The following is a 26,062-nucleotide window of genomic DNA, read 5'->3' as shown; positions in this document are numbered from 1 at the left end:
ATCACGTTTATCTCTTCGGCTTAATCACACACCCCATAGTGACACAGATAGCATCACTGTGCTGGCTCTATTTATGGCATTGTTTAGTTGACCACAGATGGCTGCAGCAGTGCAGAAGTTTAAAATCGAGTGTTAATCAAACCTTGGTCATCTTTAGGGAATCATAGTGTGGGTGAGTCTGTGTGGGAGGCAGTTGAATAATAAGAATGAGAGGGAAAAGAAGAGAGGTTAATTCAATGCGCTACATTTACACCACATATTGCACCACTACTATCATAGAAATCATACATTTTCATGAAAACTGCGTATATGCAATGAATAAAACATGCACTGATGCAAGCATAATATACTGCAGCACAATTTCAACACAATATTTAAAAAAAAAAAAGCTTTCTGGTACAATTGTGTAGCACAATTTTCTTTTCTTTTTTTTTTAAATCATTCTTTTGGAGAAGCTTCCTCTGGAGTGAATAACATCCCTGAGCCTTGAGCCAAAACATTTGCAGAGACTTGGAAGAAATTTGGGCCACTTCTCCATAGACTGTTGATTCACAACACATGTTTTCAATATAGCTGAAATCCTGAACCATTACAAAACATTGATTTTGTGTTTACTATGTTGATTTGGATGCATGTTTGAGGTCATCATCTAACTGAAACATATAATTCTGATAGAGACATAACCCCCTGGTAGAGGCATCCAGGTTGTAGACACCATATTTTGAGTATTAGGTCCTTTTCTTGTATACAGTCCACTGTGTGTTGATTTGGAGTAGGAATTTATCATCTTCCTAGCAGATTTCCAACTAGTCTAGACAATTAGGTACTTAATTATATCCAATAACTTAATTTTTCCAGTCAAAAACAATCTTTAATGGTGATGAATTTTACAGATCTTATATACATTACTCTTTTTATTACAACTAGTTTATCTATCTATTGTGTTTATGCACAAGGGAAAATAATCGGACATAAAACTGTTGTCACTTAGAATTTATTTGAGTGGTCCTATTATTTTAAAGGCACACTTTATTCATTCTGCGTAATGTGTAATTTTCTTCTTGCTGTTTTATTTTTGAAGCTGGTTTTCAGCCGATTACAAGGCAATCCGTGATGTCAGCATCCTGTTCATGACTGTGAGGGAATCACCGATTACTGAAGATGCTGCTAGGGTTCAAAACATAGCTAACATTTTACCACAGGAAATGTATTACCAGGGGTGCAGAGCATTCAGTGTCAGAGTCGATAATCATGAATTTAAAGCTGACCAAAATGCTAAAATAAAAAAAAAAGTAAACCAACACCTTAAACATGAAAAGTGGCATTCTGTAACGAAAGCAGACTCACCCGTCGGTAAGGAGTTCTTGTGTCGTAATGATGTTCTGGGCGTCCCAGGGACACTGGAAGGCCTTTCCCATGTAGTCTCTGCAACAAAAAAGGAGAAATGTACCGTAGCAAGTAATCTAGATACACTAAACCCCTTTAACCCTTTTTCTTTTACCAGTACACTGGCATTCCATTACACGGGTAGAATGTAAATTGACTCATCAGACATTTTCAATCAGTATAAACAAATGAATTATCTGCGTAAGTGTAATATAAAATGAGTCAGGACTCTGTTGGCTTTCAGTGTGAGATGTCTTTCCCTCTGTTGGATAAGCTTACATAGAGTTTTAGTGGTTGAAGATAAAGCCTTCATATTTGTTTATGAACAAGCACTTAGGGCAACTCACAGAGCAGAAATTGGTTTTATATCATCATTTACTTTAAAGATATGTGAAAACAAACATCCGCTCTGGGTTGTTGTGGAACTTTTCAATAGGAATATCACCCCTATTAGGCTAGATAAGAACAGAAACACTTATAAAAAACAACAAATTCTTAAAGCCCTGAGCGTCTATTTTTTTATATGAGCCATTAAGGTGTGAACGGACACCCCAAAACAAGTGAAAATTTCATTTTTGGGCCTCTGGGAAAAATAGTTGAGGAGTAGTTTGAACTAACTTGTCATGTATTAAGGATCGGCTAGAAAAATAAACCTGCTCATGGTTTGCTAGTTAACATCATGGTTGCTCAGTTATCTCCAGTACACAAACTGATACTGCAGAGTGAACAGATTAAATTAAAAGCCGAAGTGAAACAGGACTGATAATGTTATCTACACAGCTTTATGCGGGGCTTTGACATGCGTTTTATTCAGTGCTCGCCAACAGAAAAAGCAAAGCCCAGGCTATCAGTTCAGCACAAATAGCATGCATGGAGAACAGATTTGGCAGTGTGAGCTCAAGATCTTTCAGAAATGATTTACTATGTCATCAGAGGGCATTCAATCATACGACTTTTCCTCCCGGCTTCTTTGAGTTGGTTCGTAATGAGGCGATCGATAATATGAAAGGCATCAGCTAAACTGGTGATGATAATGTAATTGCCTGCAGACTGCTAATGTAGAGGAGACATGTTTCCTTCTCATAAACGTCAATAATGTTACGTAACTCTAATTAGCATGTCAACGATGCCGTTCTGATTAGGTTTATTCTCTTTGCTAATGCGCAACCGATCCTAAATCGTTCCTCCTGTCACTTTCCTCCGTCTGACTCGAATATCAATGGGCCACTTTAGCTACTGTGGGTATTCATCACCATAAAACTGAAGCATAGAAAAGACAAAAGTCTATGCAGGATCAGTCAGTGTCTTTGCAAATGTAATGAAAGACTAAAATAATGCATGCGGATCATTTAATAATCTCTGACTCTGAACTGGTTACCAAGCAACAAGCATCTGCGCTAAACATAAATCAAATGAGCTCGTTCAAACAAGCGTCCTGTAACAAGACAGCAGGGCCGAGATTCCACATCGATGTCCTCCCATATCTTTCGTATACTGATTGTCGACAACCACAGGGAGGATATCATATGCTTCTGGTCTATAATGAAGATAAAGCTTATGCGGTAAATATTGCCCTAGTTGCGTCTAGTTATGAAGTCCATCTCTTATTTATCGCCATCTGTAACGGCATCGGCTGTGGTGCCTGCTGTTTCTGCCCGACAATTTACCCAAAGGCATAGCCTTCATTTTTCATTGATCATAAGCAATTTCAGCATCTGACATTTCCAAAAAATGTGTGTAATCTATTGAGGCATTTGTTAATGTCTACGGGATTCAAATAACAGCCGGCTTATTATTCATGTGTATTTATGCACTAGAAGAAACATTAAATTTCAGGTTATGTAATCAGTCAAGTCAAGTTTTATTGTTAAGATCACAAGCCTTTCTCAAAAACTGACTTTAAAACCTCTTCTAATCAACGACCCCTCTGTTTAGAGCCATAAAGACAAGGACAAGCTCCCTAAAGCATAGAAAGAAAAGTAAAAAAGAGTAGGGATGCATTGATACTAACACTTGTATTGTGTATCTGACCAGACAACATGATTTGACAATGATCTTGTTAATAAATGCTTCCAAACCAAAGACTGCAGACCATGTTTTGTGAAAATATCAAGGAAATGAATTAAAGCATCTTCCTACAATACATGTAACATGATCAAGTTTAGCAGAATGACTTCATTGCTAGCAAGAAATAGCAGCAAACAAGGCTGCAGCAAATACTTTCTAACTTTCTAGCTCAATGAAAATACAGTAACATATTATTAAATTCTATTCTTCTATTCTTTTATACAACTTATATTGTCCTTGACAAACAAGCATTCCTGAAACAACGAGGGATCCCATCACATTGACAACAATGAAACATACTTTACAGCCTTGTAAAAGTAGCTTGTTATTACGCTTCATCGAAAATCAGCTAGCTAATCTTATTTAAATAAAAGGGTAAAAAAGATTACCCGTGAATTGTGAATACTTCAAGTTACTCTTTTTACTAAAGTATTGGCAAAATAAATACATCTGTCAAAGAAAGTACTAGGAATTATACTCCGTTTTAAAAATATTTTTAAGGAAAAAGACCATGGATGATTCAGAGTACAGTAAGCATGTAATAGCTGACAAAAAAATTGTAAACAGAATAGCAATTCTAGATCTGAACAGTTTATAACTATAATGGGTCAGTACTATATAATATCCATGCTCTCCTCATCCACCTCAATTTCAAACCCTCATCCTTAACTTTTTTGAACCAATGGAGTTCTTCTCATTGTGCACCATTTGTCATGTATCCCATCCAGTTTGTAATGGCATGATGGATATAACCAGCAGGGCAGAGAGCCACTGAACCCAAAAGCTGCTACACAGAACAGGAAGGAAACCACAACACAACTCCCCCCCCCCTCCAAACATATAAACACACACACACTCACCATATTTGTCATGTCACCATGGCAACCAAACATCACAACACAACATAATGTGTGGCAACATGACATGAGAGAGTCAGAAACTATATTAAAATCCTTCAAACTCAAGCTCGTTTCGGTGCGTAATGCTTTTCTTCACTGTTCACCGAATGCGTTTCCTCAACCGAAATCCTCATAACAGTCACGTCTTCAAGCGGTGACAGAGCACAGACTAAACAGATTAGAAATGTAGGCGATTTATAATAGGTGCGTTCCAGTACATTAGTCAGCGAGGGGATTTATGTGAGTGACTGGTCCGCATTCATATGAAGTCTTGTTTACACATTAACAACTTTAGTGAACAATGTGGAATTAGCTTTATAGGAACCAGCTGCCTCAATTGCCATGAAATTGAAGGTGGTGTACAGGCTGTTTTAGCTTGTCAGGGCCACTCAGATTGATGTCAGGTCAAAGAACCAAAAGGCTACTATAATGTATGACAGTGTTTTGACCCTCAATTGTACCCAGCCGCTAAACTGTGTTAGCAGTTGAGGGGAAAGTACATAAGGATCACAGCTTATTGTATTTACTGAAGTACTGTTTATCCTTTTGTGCTAAAGGATAGCTAGTAATATGTGCTACCTTTCACATCTAGTTACATTTATGAATGAAGCAATTTTCAAAAACTGAAAACGCTAATGCGTCATTCATACTATTACTACTATTACTCAGCTGCAGCTACGTGTACAGTTTTCTAGTCATTTTGAAATAGGCAGAATTTGCTGTGAAAGGGAACAGACTGCGTTGGAAATAAACGTACAGTAAAATTGTGAATAGGGACAGCGAGAATTATAGCCTGACTAATTCTGCTCTCAGCCCAGATCCTCATTTAGTCATCTTGAAAATGCACTGATGGATGTCTTGTGGGTGGGAATGAGGACGTAGGACAGTCCACTGAGGAAAAGACACAATGCTGATTGTTTCAAAGAACACGTGGAGACAATAGGAGATATCTTGAACAAGCCTCTGATCTAATGACACCCGCTTGTACCAGCCTCACACACTCAAGCTGCTCAGAAATGCTTTGGCATTGAGAGGCAGGCCTGTTGTTAATTATCTATGCGGCTTGACCTTAAACTAAAACGAAATTGGTTTTAAAAATTCGCAGCGTTTCCATCTTATGGCACCAAGTTCGAGCTCAGGAGCTTGGGTAACTATTTGTATAGAGTTTCTGTGTATGTTCTGATTATATTCCTCCATCTCTCAAAAACATGTTGAAAGAATAAAACAGTCTGAATTGCAGGATTTGTGATTGTATTGTGGGTAAATGCATTCAGATGTGCTCACCATTGCTTACAGTGTTGACGTAGTATTTCCGTCCTTGTGGTGACATGTAGCACGTCCAGTCTTTGGGCAATGGGCTTTCGCAAGGTTCCTCGCCAGGCAACACGCTCAAGGAAGCAGATTTCTGGATGAACAAGGCAGAGAGGCATATTATAGAGTCATGTTAGGCGGAAAACATTTAGTTAAATAAAACTATTAATGTATATCCATTGAATAAACTTGTTTGACGTAATCTTTTTTTTTTAAATGGACTCTTTAACCTGCTGTATAAAACTATAACAATGCCACTAGAATGTCACTTAAGAAACCTGATCACAGACAATAATTCATGAAGTGTGGCACAGTCTGGAACTGAGACAGTTATCTGCTGTCTGGATTTGGCCTCTGTGAAACCTCAGTGCATTTCAGCTGTGGCATTTACCAATGTTTTTCTAAAGCTTAGCTCATAGAGGTTTTCTCATCCGTAATTTTCCTCAGTCAGGAATGCTGAAAATGTAGAGAATGCTCGCCAATGAAAAACACCACACTAAATTACATATAGAGCATGCACAGGGAGTAATGTAGGCCTACAAACAGCCTGGGTTATGCAGGGAAAATTTAGCATATAGATCTTATCTTGAAATATTATTTTACTTTATTACTAAAGTAAAGTCTCCAGTGGTCCTTAAAACTAAATTGGTAAATCCTTTATGTTTTCAAACCAAGCTAGTTTCCCATTCCACATAAACAACTGCACACAAATCTGAGAGTTCAGCGGTAAAGAAGAAAGTCCCAGTAGCAAAACGAATGACTCTAAATTGTAAGCTGTGATCTAAGCCTTCATTTCCTTCTAATAAATCATTAATAATAGTTACTGGCTTGGAAAGTCTTTAATAGTCTCTTTGTAAAATGGGAAGTTCCCCATTTCAGAATTTAATTTCATACGGTTATGAATAATGGGTTAGGAAACGTATATGAAAATATGTTGCATGAAAACGTTAAAAAGTAGCTAATGCAAAATCGTGCTGGAAATCACCAGATTACATCATAGACTCATGTTCATATTTACTGAATCAGCAAGAAAATGTCAAAAGGTGATACATAAAGATGGAAGATTTTTTGAAGAATAAAGTAGAGTTTTAGAGCAAAATATAAACTACAACATTATTACTTATTGGAACCTACAAACTGACTATTCAGGTACTTAATAAATATACCTAAAATATAAAAATAATAAAAACATGTACTACATGTATACATAGAAAATTTCACTTTTATTAGTAAATAAATAGTCAAGAGTTTAAAATGTTTAAAATGGTATGAATGGGACAAACAACAGTGATCAGTGAACAGGGATTAGTTGTGAACAGTGATGGACAGGGATTAGTTGTGAACAGTGATGGACAGGGATTAGTTGTGAGCAGTAATGGACAGGGATTAGTTGTGAGCAGTAATGGACAGGGATTAGTTGTGAGCAGTGATGGACAGGGATTAGTTGTGAGCAGTGATAGACAGGGATTGGTTGTGAGTAGTGATGGACAGGGATTAGTTGTGAGCAGTGATAGACAGGGATTGGTTGTGAGTAGTGATGGACAGGGATTAGTTGTGAGCAGTAATGGACAGGGATGGGCCGTGAGCAGTGATGGACAGGGATTAGCTGTGAGCAGTGAAAGACAGTGATGGCTTGTTGTAAACAGTGATGGACAGGGATTAATTGTGGTGAACAGTGGTGATCAGTCACTGAGCCTATAAATTCATTTTTCATTCAACTTAGGCTTTATCCACCTTTAGTTAGTTAAACAAACATGTATAACCAGCAGCAGCAAGGACCTAAAATTTGCCAAATCTTGTGATAAACTCTAACACTGATTCTGCCTCACTAATAACTGTAAAAAATAATAAATGAAGACACAAAATCACACTCATAATCTACACTAATAACCACACACAAGGTCTGAAAGTCCATTTAACATCATTAAATAATGCAGAACTCCAGATGGCTAACTTACAGCTCTACTGCTTTGTGATTGCCCGTGCCATAGATTTCAGATTTGCCTCTGCGCTCATGCCCTAGACCACACACTGTTATGAAAACAGTCATTAAACATTAAAATCCTGACATGTGTAAATGGGGTTAGTCATTTAGACACCAATCACAGAGAAATAGACACAAATAACTTTGTCACATAATATCTTGTCCCTTCTGAACCTGTTTCCTGTGAGCGTACAGAATGGACATGCCAGTCCTGATAAATAGTATTTATCTACTGAACAGGACACATGGTTCCCACACCCAAGGCTGGAAAAAAATATATTTCAAAGCTTTCTTTGCATTCCACTGCTATCCTGCTGGGAATGTCAGCAATAACCTGTCAAGGAAAGAATGCTTCAAATACTTGACCTCATAAATGAGGCACAAAATAATCTTTAACTTTGATCTTTCCATTTTTAGAGACAAGGCTACAGTTATTATTTACATCATCTCCATGGAGACATAGTCAGTATCTCTAAGTGTTTATTGTTGCCATGACAAAATCTTCGAAATCACTAAAAGCAGAACTATAAATAAGCCATGGACATCATCATCATCTCATCTTCCATTAGATTGCTTTCTTTCTATATAAAAATATTAATTTATAAATGTTATAAATATTTGTTAAACACAAATCAAACTTTTTTTTTTTGCCTTCTCAGCCGTTTTGCTGTACATGGCTATTAGTCACTGCTCTCTCCCTCTAATCCAGTGTTGCATTAAACCCAACTAAAAGTTTTAACGGAGATTTACAGAAAGATTCCTTATGCAGCATGCTGGTTCCTCATGCCTGAGTGAGTCAGTCTTTCCTGAGCCATACAATCTGTAAACATGACCCACGTACACAGCACATGATGTTCCATGACCATGTAACATCTGCAAAAAAAGATCACGTGTGGATCAAACAGCATGAGGAGCTGCTGTGTAATTTAAAAAAAAAAATATATTAAAATTTTATAAAAATTATTAAAATTTTTATTATTTTTAAAAAATAATTAAAATCACACAAGCAAGAGTACTGAATATCAGCATGGCTGTGACTCAAGCCACAGACTGATATTACTTTTATACAACGGTTCTATAAAGAAGAAATGATCAAGTAGAGATTTTTTTGCAAAAAAGCCAGAACCGCATATAGCATTGCATGTTATTCATGCAACACACAGACTAGCTGACAAAAACGAACTATTGATAGAATTAAAATTCAATTCAGCAAACACGGGCAAGCAGAACGATACAAAATAATACTTATATATGTTTATACAACAGTTAGTGCCGACCCACTAATTTGATTTATTGTGTTGCATTCATTTATTGAGATTGCCTCTATTTCCTATAACCACCTAGGGATGTTTGCATTACTGCACTCGTCTATGTTCACCACACAAAACAAATCCACGTCCTAGTTAAAAATCTTGTGATATCAGTAGACATGGCAAAAAATACCTTATTTCTTCGCAGGAAAATAATTTTTTCCATAGAATATGAAAGCTTTTGAGATGAAAAGATGAATAGGAGGACGGGATGATAATTTATATCCCTGATAATCAGAAGCACCTTTAACAGGAATGGATAAATCACTGCGAGCAAGTTGGTAAGCTAGCCTACTCTATAATAAAGCCTATAAAATATAAAGATATGCGGCTTTTTCGGGAACGGAACATGTCACTTACTCAATATTCATTTCTTGTTTCTACTCAATCATGGCTTATGGCAGAATCACAGCCGTGCCGATATTCAGCATAACTGAACTCTTGCTTGTGTGATATTGCTAAATATTCGCATTAAATATTAGCAATCTTGGAAGGTCACTTGTCCAATCAAATTAGTGGACTGGAACTAACTGTTGTGTAAGAAAAACAGAACTTAACCCTGAGCTTCTGTCTTCATCCCATCAAAGCTGTTTTGATTTTATAGCCATCAGATTTCCTATATTTATAGTTATAAAACTTAGATGGACATACCTTTTTCCAGAAATCTATATAGATTTATCAACCATTAAACATCACAAAAGACAAAATTATCTTGCATATTTTTAAATCTTGAAATACTGAAAAACTTCCAATTAAATAACAAAATGAACACACAACTGATTCGATTATACTTCAAACATTAAGTAAATATATCACTGAGGATATCTAAGCTGAGTAATACCCTCAAATAATAATAATAATAATAATAATAATAATAATAATAATAATAATAATATCAAACATGATAAATTATATATAGACTTATTATATATTATAAATAGACACTTTTATGAATGTCAGTAGAGTCAGTAATGTCTATGGTCAGGATACCCCGGCACTGACCCAACCACAAAAGGGTGTCCACTTTCTTTAATTTATTTACAAGCCTTCCGTCAACATTAAGATGGACATTTTGACTGACTATCATGTTGATCATTTGCTCATCATTAAGCAGCAGTTATAGTCGAACCTAAAGATGGTGCAAATATAATCTAGGTTCTCAACTATAGCTCTGCAGCTAGGTTCATTCTTGTATAAGAATTATGTACATGAATTATTTCAGTCAGGGAGTACTCCATCCAGGACTTCTGCTTCTTATGCAACGCCACAGTTGATCATCCTTGACGGTCAGAGGAAAAGTGAGGAAATAAAGGAAGAGCACACATAAATAAAGAAGTAGTTTCTGCATCATAAAAATTGTCTGTGTGAACATTGCTCCTGCTGTACTATCACTTACGCTAAATAGTTATTCCAGTCAGCCCGGAACTCAAATCCGATTTTATTGAAAGCTCGGCCCCAAGAGCAGATAACTAGCTGACAATATTTTATTTGATACTTGCAGGCAGGAGATTCAGGTCAGCAAGTTTTGACCAGGGAAGTGCCTGTTTCCTATTATTCATTTCCATGTTTCATCACTTTCTTCTGTTAGGTGGGTCCTTTCTGACAGACTGTGGCCTTCACTCTGGATATTTCCACGATGTACATAGCTATGGATTTCCTACCTGTGCCAACTTTACCAACTTCCCCTTTGAAAACAAAGAGCTGTCATACCAAGCCTGGTTTTAAGAAAGAAACAAAAGTGGCTTCATGCTCTGATACTGCACAAGCAGTGTGCTAAAAACAGAATTTCCACAAGGTGCTGTGGTTAACAGGACCTTGTCAAGCCTAGACTCATGGTAGTGAGGAGTCAGTTACCAGATTCTTCTTATGTGTCTGCACTAAAAACTACCTGTATGGTTTTGAGCAAGGGGGCCCATGGAGCAGATTTGTCATAAGGGAGAATTGATTAGTACAGGGTCCATGAGTCATGTGTGGGGGAATGGAGAGAGTGAGAGGTGTGAGTTTCCAAGCCCACAGCACAAACAAATGCAACTTAGAAAAAAAAGATGCTTCAGTCACAGCCTAGCTATGGTGGACAATGTTTTGGTTTTGGCCAGATGTGATGCTATGGGACTTACTACCAGATGTTTTAAGTTATCCTTCATGGAAGCCAAACATGTAAGATTCCCAGGCACCCCACGGGTATTCCTTTAACATTCTTGAATACTTTTCATCCAAATACCTCATCATACTCCTACTGCAGCTTACAGTATAGTTAAATGTAATGCAGCAAATACTGATTTCTTTAGATAATATACCATGAGGTTCTTTTCATTCACCCATTCAGATGGGCTGAATTAGGGTTTGCCCTTCTAAATGGAACTTGTTGATGCTTTTGCAGCCATAGTTGCTGTGCAATCTGCTGGGCTTTGTTCACTAATAGAGATAATTAGTCACTTGGCATCATGTCTGCATCAAGTTTGTCATTTTCCTTTTCATGGCCTTCAGAACATTTCCTAGGTTCCTGTCAGATTAATTAAAGCTGCAGTGAGCTCAGCTGTGCCCACTTGATAATCTGCCACAGTCACTGCAGTGCCATTTCAAATCAGAGATGCACATGAGGTCTTCCTTGTATCTCTACATGACAGTGGTTAACATACATTATACTACAGCGCTGCTACATTTTCAAATCTGAATATTCTTATTAACAAAACATGATTGATGTTTTCTGTAAGGAGATTTTGATGGAAGGAGTCTCCGGTGTCAGTGCTTTGTTAGAATGAGTTCTCAGGACAGGCTACTTTGCATTTTGTGCTTTGAAGAATCCAACAAGCTGCATTGTTTCACTCTTAGAAAAGATTGGAGCTTATGACAATAAATGATATAATGTTTGGCAAATTACCTCAGAGGCTGTTACTTTAACTTTATGGTGGTAAAAGTAACTCCTCCTCCTCTTCATCTCCTTGGCGTTGACTATTTTCCCCATGGTTTTTTTTTGGGTTCTAGGTATGGTTTGTTTGCTCTGTAAAAAGTTCTAAACTAGATAGAGAACAATTTGTTGAAGAGTTCTACATGAATTCCATAAGAAGGTGAACTATGTGAAAAATGTGCAGCTATAGAAAAGACAAGTCTGTTATAATTGGGGGGGGGGGATTCCTCCACATATTCTGGTTTTCTCACCTGTCCAAAGACATGCAGGCTGACTGGTATCTCTACATTATCCATAGTGTGTGACTGAGTGTGAGTGTGTGCGATTGTGCCCTGTGATGGGTTGACACCACACCCAAGGTAATGCACTACAGAAAAGAGATGGATGTCCTCAGTCTTCATCGATCTAGATTGATAGATGGATGGATTGCTTATGGAATTGTTGCTTTTCAGCCATAACTGATCATTTTATAGAAAACTATCAACTATTAAGAACTGAACCAACAGAACCGATGCTTGCAACTGAATTCCACAGCACTGTGAATTCTCAGTATGTGAAGTGTCTTCTGGTTTTAGCTTCGTACATCCTCTTGAAGGTCACACAACTGATCCAGTTAATCAAGGCCTTCAACAGTGTCTGAATATTAAAGCCAAGTGTGTGAATCTTTCATAAAGACACGATTTGCCTGGCTACAATCTCTTACTGTATATGTAACTGACCAAACATTCATAAGGAAAACTCAAACAAACTCAAGGTTTGTAGAAGCCTAATACATTTTGTGCCACATTATCTAGATAAGGAAGCTGTACTCGCAGAAAGAAAAAGCTGTGGAATGTGGTTATCAGATTGGACAATGTTTTAAATCATTCCAAACATTTGAACTCTGATTTTGTCTGGTCTAGAGAATCTTGCTGGATGGATGAGTTGAAGCCAGAAGCCACAGATGGTTAATCTCTGTCCTTTTTCAGAAGTGAACAAGTTAATGCTGAACGAAATAGTTAAACAAAACAAAAAAAGCTTTTTGCCTGCCTTGATCTGGAGTGATGACATGGATTATTTAAAAAAAAAAAGGTGAAGATGAAAACAGGACCTTTAATATGATTCAATATGGATACACTTTGGGGTCACCTGACCATCACAGGAATATCGTATAGGATTATGTTGTTGATATTCTGTAGTCTTTCAGCTACACTGAAACTAAGAGGCACAAACATTCCAGCATAACAATGTTCCATATCACTGTTTAATCAGAAACACCACCTTTGCAATTTTTGACTCACGCTCTTAAAAAAGAAAAGAAGTATCAGCCAAGGTGTAACTACTACTACTACTAAAGTTGTCGTTGTTATAATCTAGGCATAGTCTACATTTAAAAAAAAAACAAAAACCCTGAATTTACTTAATTCAGATGTGGACATCCAACATGATCTGACTTCTATGTTCAAAGCCCTGAATAAACGCTCTCACACACTCTCACCTGAAAGGAGCCCCGAACCCTTATAACTGGAGTTCTGCAACATCCTCATGAGATGACGTAAATTAATTGCTTAGCATTAACACTACATGAATTGATCATGCTTGTGCTATATAATTCAATATAATACTTAGAAATTTAGTATACGCAATAAAATCACGTTCTGATGGGTGACTATAAATGTATGTAATATGTAAACTATAAATAATATATTAAATCTGACCCACCACATGTTCCTTTTTTCAGTGTACACTGCTAACAAATCAGTTCAAATGTTGTAAACTGTGCCTTTGTTTCAGCAGTTATTAACTTATTTGTAGTCAGAAAACCTGATTGCCCTTAAAGAAATAAGTACAATGAACACAATCCAACTATTCAAGTAATCGGCTTGTTATTTAAACGTGTACACTGCTATTTGTTTCATTATTGGAACCATAGGTCTTTTTATTCCTTCTAGTGACAGAACATCACATTGGTCCAAGTTGACATCACGTGTACTTGTTTTGGAGTCACTGTGGGATAGATTATACCCATTCAATTCAAGTAACCAGTCAAACCGGTTAATAAAACTCAAATAAATACTCAATATTGAATAATTTTTTTGGGTGTTGATTACCACCAAGTTAAATAGTAAACGGTAAAATAGTGGGTTATGATTCCCACAATAAATAAGGTGGGTGATGATTCCCACAATAGATAGTCAGATAGATAGATAGATAGATAGATAGATAGATAGATAGATATTCAATTTAATTTATTTGTATAGCACCTTTTACAATGGACATTGTCTCAAAGCAGCTTTACAAAAGTAGAGAAACAGAGAAAGGAGGAAAAAATGATTAAATTAAATTATTAAACTATTTTATCCCTATTTTATCCCTAATGATCAAGCCTGTGGCGACAAAAGCAAAAACTCCCTGTGATGATATGAGCAAAACCTCGAGAGGAACCAGGCTCAGAAGGGAACCTCATCCTCATTTGGGTGACCCCGGACAGTAAATAATGTAAATGTAACTAAATAATGTCCTATCTACAACAGCAATCAAGGGCTGTTGATAGATACCTTGGATGTCCCCTGATCTAACTTTTGAGAAAGAAACACTTCTCTATTTCACACTTCTACATGCATTTATCCAACGCACACTGAGTCACAATCAAAATACAGGAACTTTAGAGATTTTTTAAGATTTGGGGTTCTTTCAGGAATTACTACTGAAATTCTCAGTGAGGTGTTAAAAGAGCAGACAGTGATGAATGTTTATTGCGAATAAACAAATGTCAGATGCGGACAGTCCTACCTCCACGACCTGGACGTAACTGGAAGGGAACCATCCCGTTACTCCATCCTTCTCCCCTTCCCACCATCCTTCGGGCAGCACGCGCGTGATGCGGATCAGCTCCCCGGGCTGGAATTGCAAACCGCGCTCGTGCTGCTCGCCGCTGAACGCGTACAAACTCCGACACAACGATCCCGACATCGCCAACTAACTTCCCCTGCGCTCTCGCAACAACCACTTTTTCGTCTTTCTAGCCGAGTACTCCTTCTCGGTTCCTTCCTTTATCTTGTAGGTTTATAGCACCTTCCAGTTTACAGCTGTTCCTCTCCAGTGATACTGCACTTGAATGCTGCGGGTTTCCGAGCAGATGTGCTTTCCACCGTCTGCACGCGCGCGATAAACCAAAGACTCGATCCCTATTGGACATATAGTGCACTACGTAGGGTGGGGAAGCCACTGGCTACGTTCCAAACCACACACACTACTGTATCAGTATAACATCGTAGTACGCCACCTATATGGCAACCTTTGACACTATTTAGCAGACATACAGCAGGTTGCTGGACATTATTTCATATCGGATGTAGTGCGTTTACACAGGCATGAAACATTCAACACTGCCACTGCCACTTGACAGTATAAAGCAGTAGGCAGTAAAAAGTGAAGGCAACTTTCACACGTTTCACACGTCTGCTGCGCAAATGCTCGCAAACGCAAACAAACAGTTTTGAGGTTGCTGTAGGTGTGAGAGCTTTGCACAGACCAGATTATTAAAACAAACAAACAAACAAAACAAGATAAAACAAAGAAAAAGTCAATCATTATCATTTCTTACATTTTGTTATCAGGAATCAGGTTATTCTGACATATTATTGTCTGTTTTATTCGTTTCTTTTAAAGAAAATTACTACTACTACTACTACTACTACTACTACCAAGAACAGCAACATTAACAACAATCATACTAAGAATAAGAATAATACAACTATCCATTTTCTGTATCTTGTCTTACACATGGTCACAGGGAACCTGGAGTCTATCCCGACACACACACACCACTAGGCTGCCAATTATCCTGTATAATAATAACCATATTAATAATAATAACAACCACAATAATACTTCATTACCATAATAATACTTGTTGTAGTAGTTATGTGGACCATGACATGGCACCTAGGCAATTTCAGGCATCTCAGAAGATTTATATTATGCTTCAACACCCATTTCCATGTCACTAATGAGCTAATTAACAGCCTTTCCTGAGTTAAAGTTGATGTATTCGAGCTGAAATGTGCAGGAAAGGGGATCATTCTTGGCTCGACTGAGGTTGTGAACCCATAGTTTAACTAAATGACATTGAACACTCTTACCGTAGCTTAAAGGTTAAGATTTAGTGAGCAAAAGGTTGTGAGTTGTAATTCTCATTCTACACGGCTGTATGCCTGACTGTGTTACCCATTAGTCTTTGCCTCACTCATGAATAATTTTGAATTTAAATGCAAAAATAAATGTAAACTTGTGTAACACTATGTTCTTCATAGAAGCAATGTTTAAAAAGGGGTTATGGATTAAAAATAAATGTGGGAAGAAAACAAAAGTTTAAACAATGTGAAAATGGACTTAAAACTTTGTGGTAAAACTGCATACAAAGTCAAAAGAGACAAATATCTAACGGCACAGTTGTGGTTGAGCAATTTGGGGAAATTGGTTGGGATAAAAATAACGTATTAACTTACACAAGATGCTGGCTTTTTCTGGTTAATTTCTACAGAAGGAAGATGGTCTAGATGGCCTGGTGGTGACCATTTGTTTATTAAGCAATGTTATCATTCTGAAATGGGAGATCAATGAAAAAATAAGCAGATGAAAAGTGCAAAGTGAAAAGGAAAAGAAAAGTGGAAGTGCAGGAGGTTCGAAAGATCAATAGCATCATTCAGTTCCTGATTCTCACACTTACTATCCATGTACTGTGTAAGTCACATTGAGTTTCATGAGTGGATTCCATATTGTATTTAATTGTATCGTTCAGTATGTTTGTGTGATTCATCTAAGTATCACTATAACTGACATCTTTTCAGTTACATCGCAACCCCCTGTTGGTGTTGTTCCTTTTTCCGTTTACACTTCTCTGTCCATTTTTCATATCCTCATGCCATCAAAAACCTATTTGAGTCACAGGGAATTTTAGACGGGTCAACATCTACTATGGAATTACTTAAACCAAGGGTATTCAACTAAAATTTGCAGCAGTCCAGTTATATAAATATGTCGATAAGCATGACTGACATTTGTTAATTTTTTAATGCTTGATCATTCATAAACTTATGGCTATATTTTATTTCATAGTAGAGCTTTAGACTAGCAACATAGACATCTGTTTTGTCCATTTGCCCACTTTAGATTTAATGTTCCTATAGCCTGGTAACTAGTTTGGGCCGATGAGCTACCTTTAACTTAAAAGCATACATACATACATGTGCATGTACTATATATGCTGTAACAGAGGAAACATTTTTAGAAAACTACAGTATAGTTAATAAACTAGTACTTTTTTTGTTTGCCTTATTCCTCTGGGTTAGAGGGTTTGATTTTTGCCTCTGCCTTTTTTTGCATGGTGTTTGCGTGTTCTCCTCTCCTTGTGCTTTGAAGGTTTCCTTCAGGTACTCTGATTTCCTCTCCCAGTGATTGGCATTTCTAAATGTCTTGTGTCTGGAAATCCCTGGGATAGACTCCAGGCTCCCTGTGTCCCTCTGTGGGATAAGTGGTACAGAATATGGATGAATGGATGGATGGTGTTGATCTGGGTTTTTGCATGTAAGATTTCTGCTTCATCTGAATCAACTACCAAGTTCAGTAGTCAGGATACTAATCGGGACATTTTAAGGGCTGCCTTAATTGCAAAATCCTTCCACTGTAACATTCACTCCCTAGAAATCCCAGAGTGCACTGCAGAAACCAGGGACCATCGGCGCTCACTTTGTTCTCTAAAAACAATCAGCCAACTTCGCATACAAATCTAAAAAACCTCTCAAATGATTATTTACGTCAGCTATTTTCTACATATGCTCCTATATATGCTTTGTTTGAGTCTAATGACTTAAATGTTCCATAAATAAATAAAAAAAATCCACTAGCTAGCCTACGATCCTGCTTGAAATGCCATGACAGAAATGTGTGATTAAGTGAACAAATTTATATGATGTATGAACATTAAATGTGACATGTTCGGGTTGATAGAGTGACTGATTAGGAAATTATAATGTCGCAGACAGGAATTTGAGTCATCAGTGTCCCAGTGTCCATTGAACCAGGGTCCAGGGTCCAAGTCGTGTACAGGTTCCAGTGATTCACGACCCGAGTCACACCCTTACTCCAGATCCAGTAGGTGGTAGTGTTGTGCTGATTGCCCAGGTAACACTAAGAAGAAGAAGAAGAAGGACATGAAGCTGTCATTACATGTGTCAGATACTGAAGAATCCTTCGTCTTATCTGAGTAGATGTCTTAATCGCGTTAATTATTACAGTGTAGTTGTCATGTATATAGAGACATGTCTAGAGCAGCAGTACAGGTTTGTTCATGAGACAGCTGTTTAGCCGGCGCGTTATTTTCCACATGGTTATTTCCACATTTCTTTTCAGCACTTTGTTATCTGAACGCACAAGCTCAGAGAAGAGCTCTGGGGATGGAGAGCAACGCGACTCCGGTGTTCACCTTCGGTATAATCGCCGATATTCAGTACGCCGATTTAAAGGACGGTTATAATTATCACAGAACCAGGAAGCGTTATTACAGGAACAGCCTGCACCTGTTGAGAAATGCCATCAGGCACTGGAATGAAGAAAATGTGAAGCCCAGCTTCATCCTGCAGCTCGGAGACATCATTGACGGCTTCAACAGCAAGCACGGTGCATCAGAGGAAGCTCTGAAAACGGTGATCGATGAATTCAGGAGCTGCTCGGCTCAGGTCCATCATGTGTGGGGCAACCACGAGTTCTACAACTTCTCCAGGAGTGACCTGTTCTCCTCTGTGCTTAACAGTGAGGTCAAAGGTGATGAGGAGAAAGATGACAGGATGGATTACATCTACGCTTACCATTTCAGCCCAGCTCCCAAGTTCAGATTTGTGGTCCTGGATGCTTACGATCTGAGTATCATTGGCCAGGAGGAATCGTCTGAGAAGTACAGTCAGTCGTTGGACATCATAAAGTCGCACAATCCTAACGAAGAACTTAATCAGCCTCCAGGTACCTGAGGGTGATGCTTGAAACCTCTCTCTCTCTCTCTCTCTCTCTCTCTCTCTCAGAACTGCATCATTATTTATCTATTCTTACCTACAAAATACTGAAGGGTGAAGGTCAGCACCTGCTTCCTCTAAGACACATGAAGCCGTCGTCAATTTACTAGGGTCATTTTTTAAACTTGTGTACCATTAATAGATGTGTAACTTTATACCATTAATATGCATCTTTGACAGTACCACCCCAACAACAAGGAATAGTACAGTTTAGTACGTATTCTTTCCTTGAAAGTGTAGGAGAATGTTTTTCTTTTGTGCCACTTAGGAGCCTATTGCCTGACATATGTTCCAGGGTCCCTCTAATTTATCCAAGGTCCTGTTCTCAGCCATTTATAGCAGGCATGTGATAATGACAGATAATGACACATCACGCTTCTGTTGCACTCCTAGGTTGGTTTTCTGACGTGGTTTGAACAGCACAGGCTATTTCCTGTTTTTTTACCTACCAACTGTCTGCTGATCCTCATTTTAAAACCTTGGGTTTTTCCAAAAGGAGAAACTAAAAGCCATTTTGCCAGGTCATGCTTTTACAGGACTGCAACCGTTACATTCAGTGTTAATTTAACGGACACCCAGACAAGGAAGCAAATACATTGGCAGTAACACCTCCCAGTTAGCGAAAGTTATTATTAATGGAGCTTCTAAACAAGATCATCAAACTAAAATGTGATCCAGCAGATCCTACACACAACTGTCTTGTTACTTTACAAGTTCATTGATAATTAACTCCAATGTTGTAAGTGCAAAGATGATAAAGCATATTATATGATATTTTATTATTTTTAAAGGCATGAACCAGTTTAATCTTTCGTGATGGTGTCTCTCCCAGCTGATATCTGATGGTGTCTGAAAAAGCTTTGTGACAAAACAAACACATTGGTTTTGCAGGCATATATCCGATGGATGAGAGGTTTGTGAAGTTCAACGGAGGATTCAGTCAAGATCAGGTCGACTGGCTGGATAGAGTGTTGACCGGTGCTGATGAGAAAGGAGAAAAGGTCACGGTTGTGAGTAAGTGTAGGCTTTTCATGTTCTACTAAATTTGAAGGAAACGCCCAAAGGTTTTCTTTAAAGGATTGGTTTACATCTCCACGTTTAGCCTCCAAATTCTGTTTAACTTTCTGAATTTCTATTAATTGTTATATGCAGACCAACCTATTTCTGTAGTTGGTTGTTTCAACCTTAGGAGCCGTTCACACATATTTTTGAAGAGCTCATTCATAAGTCCATTAATCCGAATGAACTGTTTTATCCTGGTCAGAGTTGCAGTTAGTAGTAAGCCCTTAAAATAAAGACAAATCACAATGATTCATGACTGACTATGAGATATAACTCACTTGTTTTTATCCAAGACTGTGTTTGCAGTATTTGTTGTAGCACTGGAGCAGTGGGTTCAGGAGCAGTACTGCGTTTATCCATTCTGGCACCTCTGCATTGAGGATTAAATAATAAAACAAAGAAATGAAATTGCAAACATGTAAACAAATTACAGATTGCAGACTACAAAGCAATGCTCTGGCTAGCTAACCATGACAAAGAAAGTTCTTTCATATTAATAACACATGCAGAAACAACAGTTGAGTGCCCAAAAACATGCCTTCTTCCTGTTCACACAAAAACAATGTAAATAGAATTTTTTAAAAGTCTTCACCTCTGAGCAATGTTTTGTCAAGGTGCTTTTACAGTGAATACAATCACTGTTTTCATGTAGATGTTCCATCCAATGATCTAGATCCATGAATCTAGTGATAGTTATTGTACACTTAAATGGCCACCAGATTCAGAATCATGAAGGCTGCACTCTGATTGGCTATTCACACTGCTTCTAAACATCGAGACACTTTTCTTTCTTATTTCTTTTTAGGAAAACTGAATCAAAACAAAGCTATAGAAGCTGGCATGGTGTAAAAGAATGAGGTTTCGTTGGTTTGTATTGATGGCAAGTATAATTATTCCTGTGACCACATTTGACTGAATCTATGTCACAGAAATATGATGTGCTATTTTCCACAGCCACGATAGATGTGAACCTAGCTCAGAGATCAACTACAGATTTACTCATGTTACATGGACAGCCTTGTTGCTGGCTATTTAACAATCAAAGGCAGATGTTTAGCTAGAGGGTTTTCATATTTGCAGCCCAGCTGATTATGTACTTCGCTGTTCATGAAAGACTGATGAGGAAAAGAACAAACTTTATTTCATGGACAAGCACACGCTCCTTTATTTAACCTACCCAAACTGACTTCTTCTTCTTGCAGGTCATGTTCCTGTTCATCCTTTCTCCACTTCCTCCATATGTCTCGCATGGAACTATGATGATGTCTTTCCTCTTCTGCAATCTCACAAGAGCGTGGTGTGTTTCATGGCTGGACACGACCACGATGGAGGTTATTGCGTAGATTCATCCGGTATTCATCACCTCACACTGGAGGGCCTTATTGAGACACCGCCAGGCGGTGATGCTTTCGGCACTGTGTACGTATATGAGGACAAGATGATCCTCAAAGGTAAAGGGAGGATCAAGAACAGAGAGCTATTGTATCGATGAGGAAGGGTGAATAGATTTAAAATAGCATTAATATGTTTCTCTATACAATATTTATTTAACTCATATATTCTGTTTAGGGTCTAAAAAAACATGTGGTGTGAAGGGTAAAGCTGACTCTCTATTACAAACACGCACACAAAATGCCCACAGCTCTCTGCTGTGAAAATGACAAGCATAAAAACCCATTTCTTTTGCTGAGGTTCTGGAAATGTGCCTTTTGTAGTAGTGAAAGTGATCAGGAAAGTGAACAATCTGACAATGAAGAATCCTGATTATGACAGATCCTCCTTCTGAGAGTGATCTTTTATTTATTTCTGAAGTATATCAAACCCATGTTGCTCAGTTATGTAGATCAGATTCCTTCTCATCTTAAAAATGATAATTGTCATGGTCTGTATCTCTGCCTGAGAGACGAGGCAGACTCAGTGTGGAAAAATCCACTGCTTCCAAGCCCCAGCAGATATCCTGCCAGCTGTGTTACAAACCAAAGTCAGCTTTTGAGTTATACATCACATCTCTAATAGAAAGTGTTGTTATAGAGATGACAGAGTAAATTGGGCCGATAATTCTGGCAGAAGCATATGTACAGGTATCTATGTGACATGGTATGAAATTAAAAATGAATTACAACAGTGGTGTATAGGATATCTGGTCAGGCCTTTGTGAAGCCTTAAACAGAGAGGGGAAAGCATTATATTAGATCACAGCCACTGTCAGAGATCCAAACTGAGGCTGAACCTCCTAATACACTGAAGGTAGCAGCATTTCTAAAACAAACACAAACATACACAAACTCTTTGTGCAAAGTAAAGCTTTATTTGAGTGTTACCTCCATCCATCCTTTCTGGGCTAGAAACAAGCAGTCAGTTAGGATGTGAATCTTGATGTACTGTAAATGTATACATAGTTTGTCTTAATGTCTTTCAGGTGTAAAGCATTTTGTGTGTGTGTGTGTGTGTGTGTGTGTCAGTCAGTCAGTTAGGGGCTTAGTATTCATTGGAAATTTAACCAGGGTTAGTTTGCCTGTTGTTATAGTATTTGGGCTACTTTTTATTTAAATTTATTAATTTCACAAATTTCATTTCCAAAATCTGTGAAGTTTTCTTCACTCTCTCTATATTCACATACAGCCCAGTGACATACCCTGTTTGCCTGAATAGTAAATTATGGTAATTTACATGATATTTTACCTTTTTGAAAATTGCAAGTGCAGTTTGTTAGAAAAGTGAAACTTGAAGTCTCTGATATAGTGGTATGGAGTGATCTAAGCTGTTTGGAAGAAAAACGGTAAAGCTTTACTACACTTTTTTTTTTTTTATTATTTAACACTTGTAACACTGGGGTCTCTGGGACCCCAAATACATAAACCCAGTCATTTATCAAATCATGTTTTAATGACAAAGAAAAAAAACTGACCCATACACTTACAGAATATTATATGTTGGAGAATTTTATTTTACTATTTATATTTTTATAAGTGTGAATAATGAATGATGTGCATTAAAGAAAACAAATATAATAGAATATTTCATTAAAATATAATATTTTAATAAAATGAAAATGGTCTGTATGAGTTTTTATTTTTTGTACTGTCTGATGACAAATCTTATTTTGTATAGAAACCTTTAATATTAATAATAATTAAGTGAGCGAGAAAGTGCGTAAAGTCACTACGTCATGCAGCTCAAGCAGCTTTAAGAATAAAACAGTGTTATTATATGAAAGGTGTGTTATTATATGAAAGTTTACAGCTTTATACAATAGGATACTTCTTCAGTTTATAGTAATATTTAATGTTGAACCTCCATGCAAAATTCCTGTGATAACTTACAATACAGCATCTCTAAACATTTGTTTCCTTACCAGACTTTGTTTTTATCTCCTTCATGAAGTGAATAAACCAAGTAAAACTTCCCGACTTACTCATACTGACGTTAAAATAAACACCCGAGTCTCCTCCCGTTAATATTAAATAAACGTCTCTTTACAGAAAGTCACATCATTAGGCTCAGATTCAGAGGAACGTATAAAAATCCCTGTGAATGAGCTGTTACTTTAAAATGCAAAGATTATATAATTTTCTGTTTATAAATTCTGCAAAAAGGTTGATCCAAAAACCTGCTATTAAATAAAAAAGCATTATTTGTACATGGAGCTGATAAAACAAGTTCATTATATGTATTAAAAGCTAGTCTAGTGAATTACCAGGATGTGGCAGTCAAGAGTTCCTGAACGTCAGATCACATTACTGTACTCTGCTATTATTTTGTTTACCCTGGCTTCCTGCTCTTGCCTATAAAGTGTACCTTTTGCCAAAGCCCCAGCTCTAAAATATCCTGCTGATCTCTTGGAAATATTAGAGCCCAATTATAACCACTTTCATCAGCTGATGCAGGTTTACTGCTAATCTCTAAGATCACTTTAAACTATGCTGGTTATAGCCAGCCGAAATCTATTGCACCATCATGTATCTTGTAGAGTTGTAATCATTGCATAGTCATTGCTCTTCCAAGTCATTAATCGTTTTATTAAATGAGAAAACATAACTGTCGATATCAAGAGCAAAACTTACCCAGAAGGCATTACCTTTTTGCAATTGCCTTTTCGAAACAGAAAACATGTTCGTAATAATGAGAATGAAATGCTTAAAATAAACACCATTGGATTTAGTAGAGCCTGAACAAATATCCAAAGACTGGCTTGCCATTCTAATAAGCTCTGCTCACATCTATAAAGTTTTACAAGCATTTTTTACATGTTTGTCTGGTGCACATCATCCATTTTTTGTACAGCATTTCCTACACACTGCGAACCAGAAAGCCTATCCCAGGGGATATCCTATCCTTAGAGCACAAGGTGGGTGACACTGTGGGTGGGTGCCAATCCATTGCAGGGCTCACACCCATGCACACACATGCTACAGACAATTTTAGAGATGCCAATCAGCTAACAACGTATGTCTTTGGACCGGGGTAGGAAACTTGAGTAGAGGTGCGAGGCTAGCCACTAAGCCACCGTTCTCTCCCCACCCCTCCACCCTGTCACACAACATATCTAAATTTATTTAAACAAATATTTCAGTCCACAGTATTCATGTACATGAGCATGAGTCAATGGTTTATATCAAAATGCCCCCCCCATTGCATTTTTATTCTCATTTCTATTGTGTGCTTAAGTAAAGAATAAACTTTAACTTATACACTCCCACTTTTTGTATACCAAGTGTTTTGGAAAGACATGATGACAGACAAGCTGTAAAGACATTCTGTGTAAAAGTGAAACAGTTCTCAGGAATTGTGTCCACATACTGAAAATAACTGACAAGAAGTCATATGACTGTGTAGTAGACCAACTATTACCACTGCCTGAGAGGATCATGAGGTACAGAGCCGGTTTAGCAAACAGCTGACAGTGGGAGTTTTAAAAGATTTTAAAACATGCATAGAAATTTGGTCAACAAAACAGAGCTGATTGAAATAATTTGTTTTTTCCACATCGATGTAGTGGACAGCAACCAAATGGACATAGGTGACAAAAGGCCCCCATTGTGAAATCTTGTTTTCTTATGCTTTTGAATAAGTAGATTGGGTTATAAACATAGGTGTAGACAGGTGTCTACAAACGAATCTATAAATGCCAATATTTCCCTTTTTACTTTTTGGACTTTTTTAACAAGGCTTTCTGTATGGAATAAAACACAATAGATTGTAATGTTATAGGAAAATGATAAATTGGCCTAATGGACACCCAGGCAAAGTGGGTTGTTTTCCTATAACCGCATATGTCAGTGTTTTACTCAAGTGTTTTAGACTTCCTAAACAACAGCAAACTGCTCTGAAACAAGCTAGTTAGTTCTGATAATCTGTCTAAAATGCTATAATTTGACTTGCCATTGAGAAATATACAGAAGAGAAATATGGTTAGGTGCAGGAAAGCCTGTAGTTTTCTGAAATTCTATAAAATGTCAAGTGTTGGAAATAGCATAGCCGCCTCACAGCTTCGGGATACGTGGTTTGATCCTGTGCTTAAGTTAGATTTTATGCATGTTTTCCTAGTTTCCATGCGTGCCTTCTCTCTTCAGTGGTCTCCAGTTTCCTTCTACCTTCCAAAAGCTGGAGATATAGCCACAAGTGGACACTTGACCATCATACCCATATGTGAGCCTTGGGTCTGTTGCCACAAAGTTGGAAGCACACAATTGTACAGGTCTGAGTCTTAAAATTTCAAGTGGTTAAGGCTCTGGGTTGTTGACTGGAAGATTGGGGTTCAAGCCCTAGCACCACCAAGCTGCCACCATTGGGCACTTGAGCAAGGTCCCCAACCCCCCTGCTCCAGGGGCACTGCATCATGGCTGACCCTGAACTCTGACCCTAATCCTCCAAAGATGGGAAATGTGGAAAAAAAAAAGAATGTCACTGTGCTGTAATGTAATGGTAGGCTACTTAACACTGGAACTAAGAGGCCCAAATCTGTTCCAGCATGACAGCACTCCTGTGCACAAAGCGAGGTTTATATCGACATGAAGTTTGGCATGGATGTACTTGAGTATCCTGCACATATCCCTGATTGCAACAAAACATCTTGTGGCTAAATG

At 37.7% G+C, this 26,062-nt stretch overlaps 2 protein-coding genes across 2 annotated transcripts in view; one reads left to right on the top strand and one right to left on the bottom strand.

Annotated features, from left to right (window-relative positions):
• LOC131363280 (growth arrest-specific protein 7-like) overlaps nt 1–15,019 on the bottom strand; it is a 38,629-nt gene extending 23,610 nt beyond the window's left edge. Inside the window, exons 1-3 of the mRNA XM_058405642.1 lie at nt 14,638–15,019; nt 5,637–5,757; nt 1,348–1,425 (exon numbers count right to left, since the gene is read on the bottom strand). Coding sequence (XP_058261625.1) covers nt 1,348–1,425; nt 5,637–5,757; nt 14,638–14,817 — 379 coding nt within the window. The 5' untranslated portion in view covers nt 14,818–15,019. The remainder of the gene's footprint in view (nt 1–1,347; nt 1,426–5,636; nt 5,758–14,637) is intronic.
• Nucleotides 15,020–18,034: 3,015 nt separating this feature from the next.
• On the top strand, nt 18,035–22,987 carry adprm (ADP-ribose/CDP-alcohol diphosphatase, manganese-dependent). The gene is made up of 3 exons (XM_058407137.1): nt 18,035–18,864; nt 19,806–19,928; nt 21,179–22,987. The coding sequence occupies exons 1-3, from the start codon at nt 18,303–18,305 to the stop codon at nt 21,466–21,468; spliced, it is 975 nt and encodes a 324-aa protein (XP_058263120.1). The 5' UTR covers nt 18,035–18,302; the 3' UTR covers nt 21,469–22,987.
• The last annotated feature ends 3,075 nt before the right edge of the window (nt 22,988–26,062 follow it).

The sequence above is a fragment of the Hemibagrus wyckioides genome, linkage group LG13 (assembly GCF_019097595.1).
Source record: "Hemibagrus wyckioides isolate EC202008001 linkage group LG13, SWU_Hwy_1.0, whole genome shotgun sequence".
In the NCBI taxonomy this organism is placed as follows: Eukaryota; Metazoa; Chordata; class Actinopteri; order Siluriformes; family Bagridae; genus Hemibagrus; species Hemibagrus wyckioides.
This window is presented reverse-complemented; position numbering and strand designations above follow the sequence as displayed.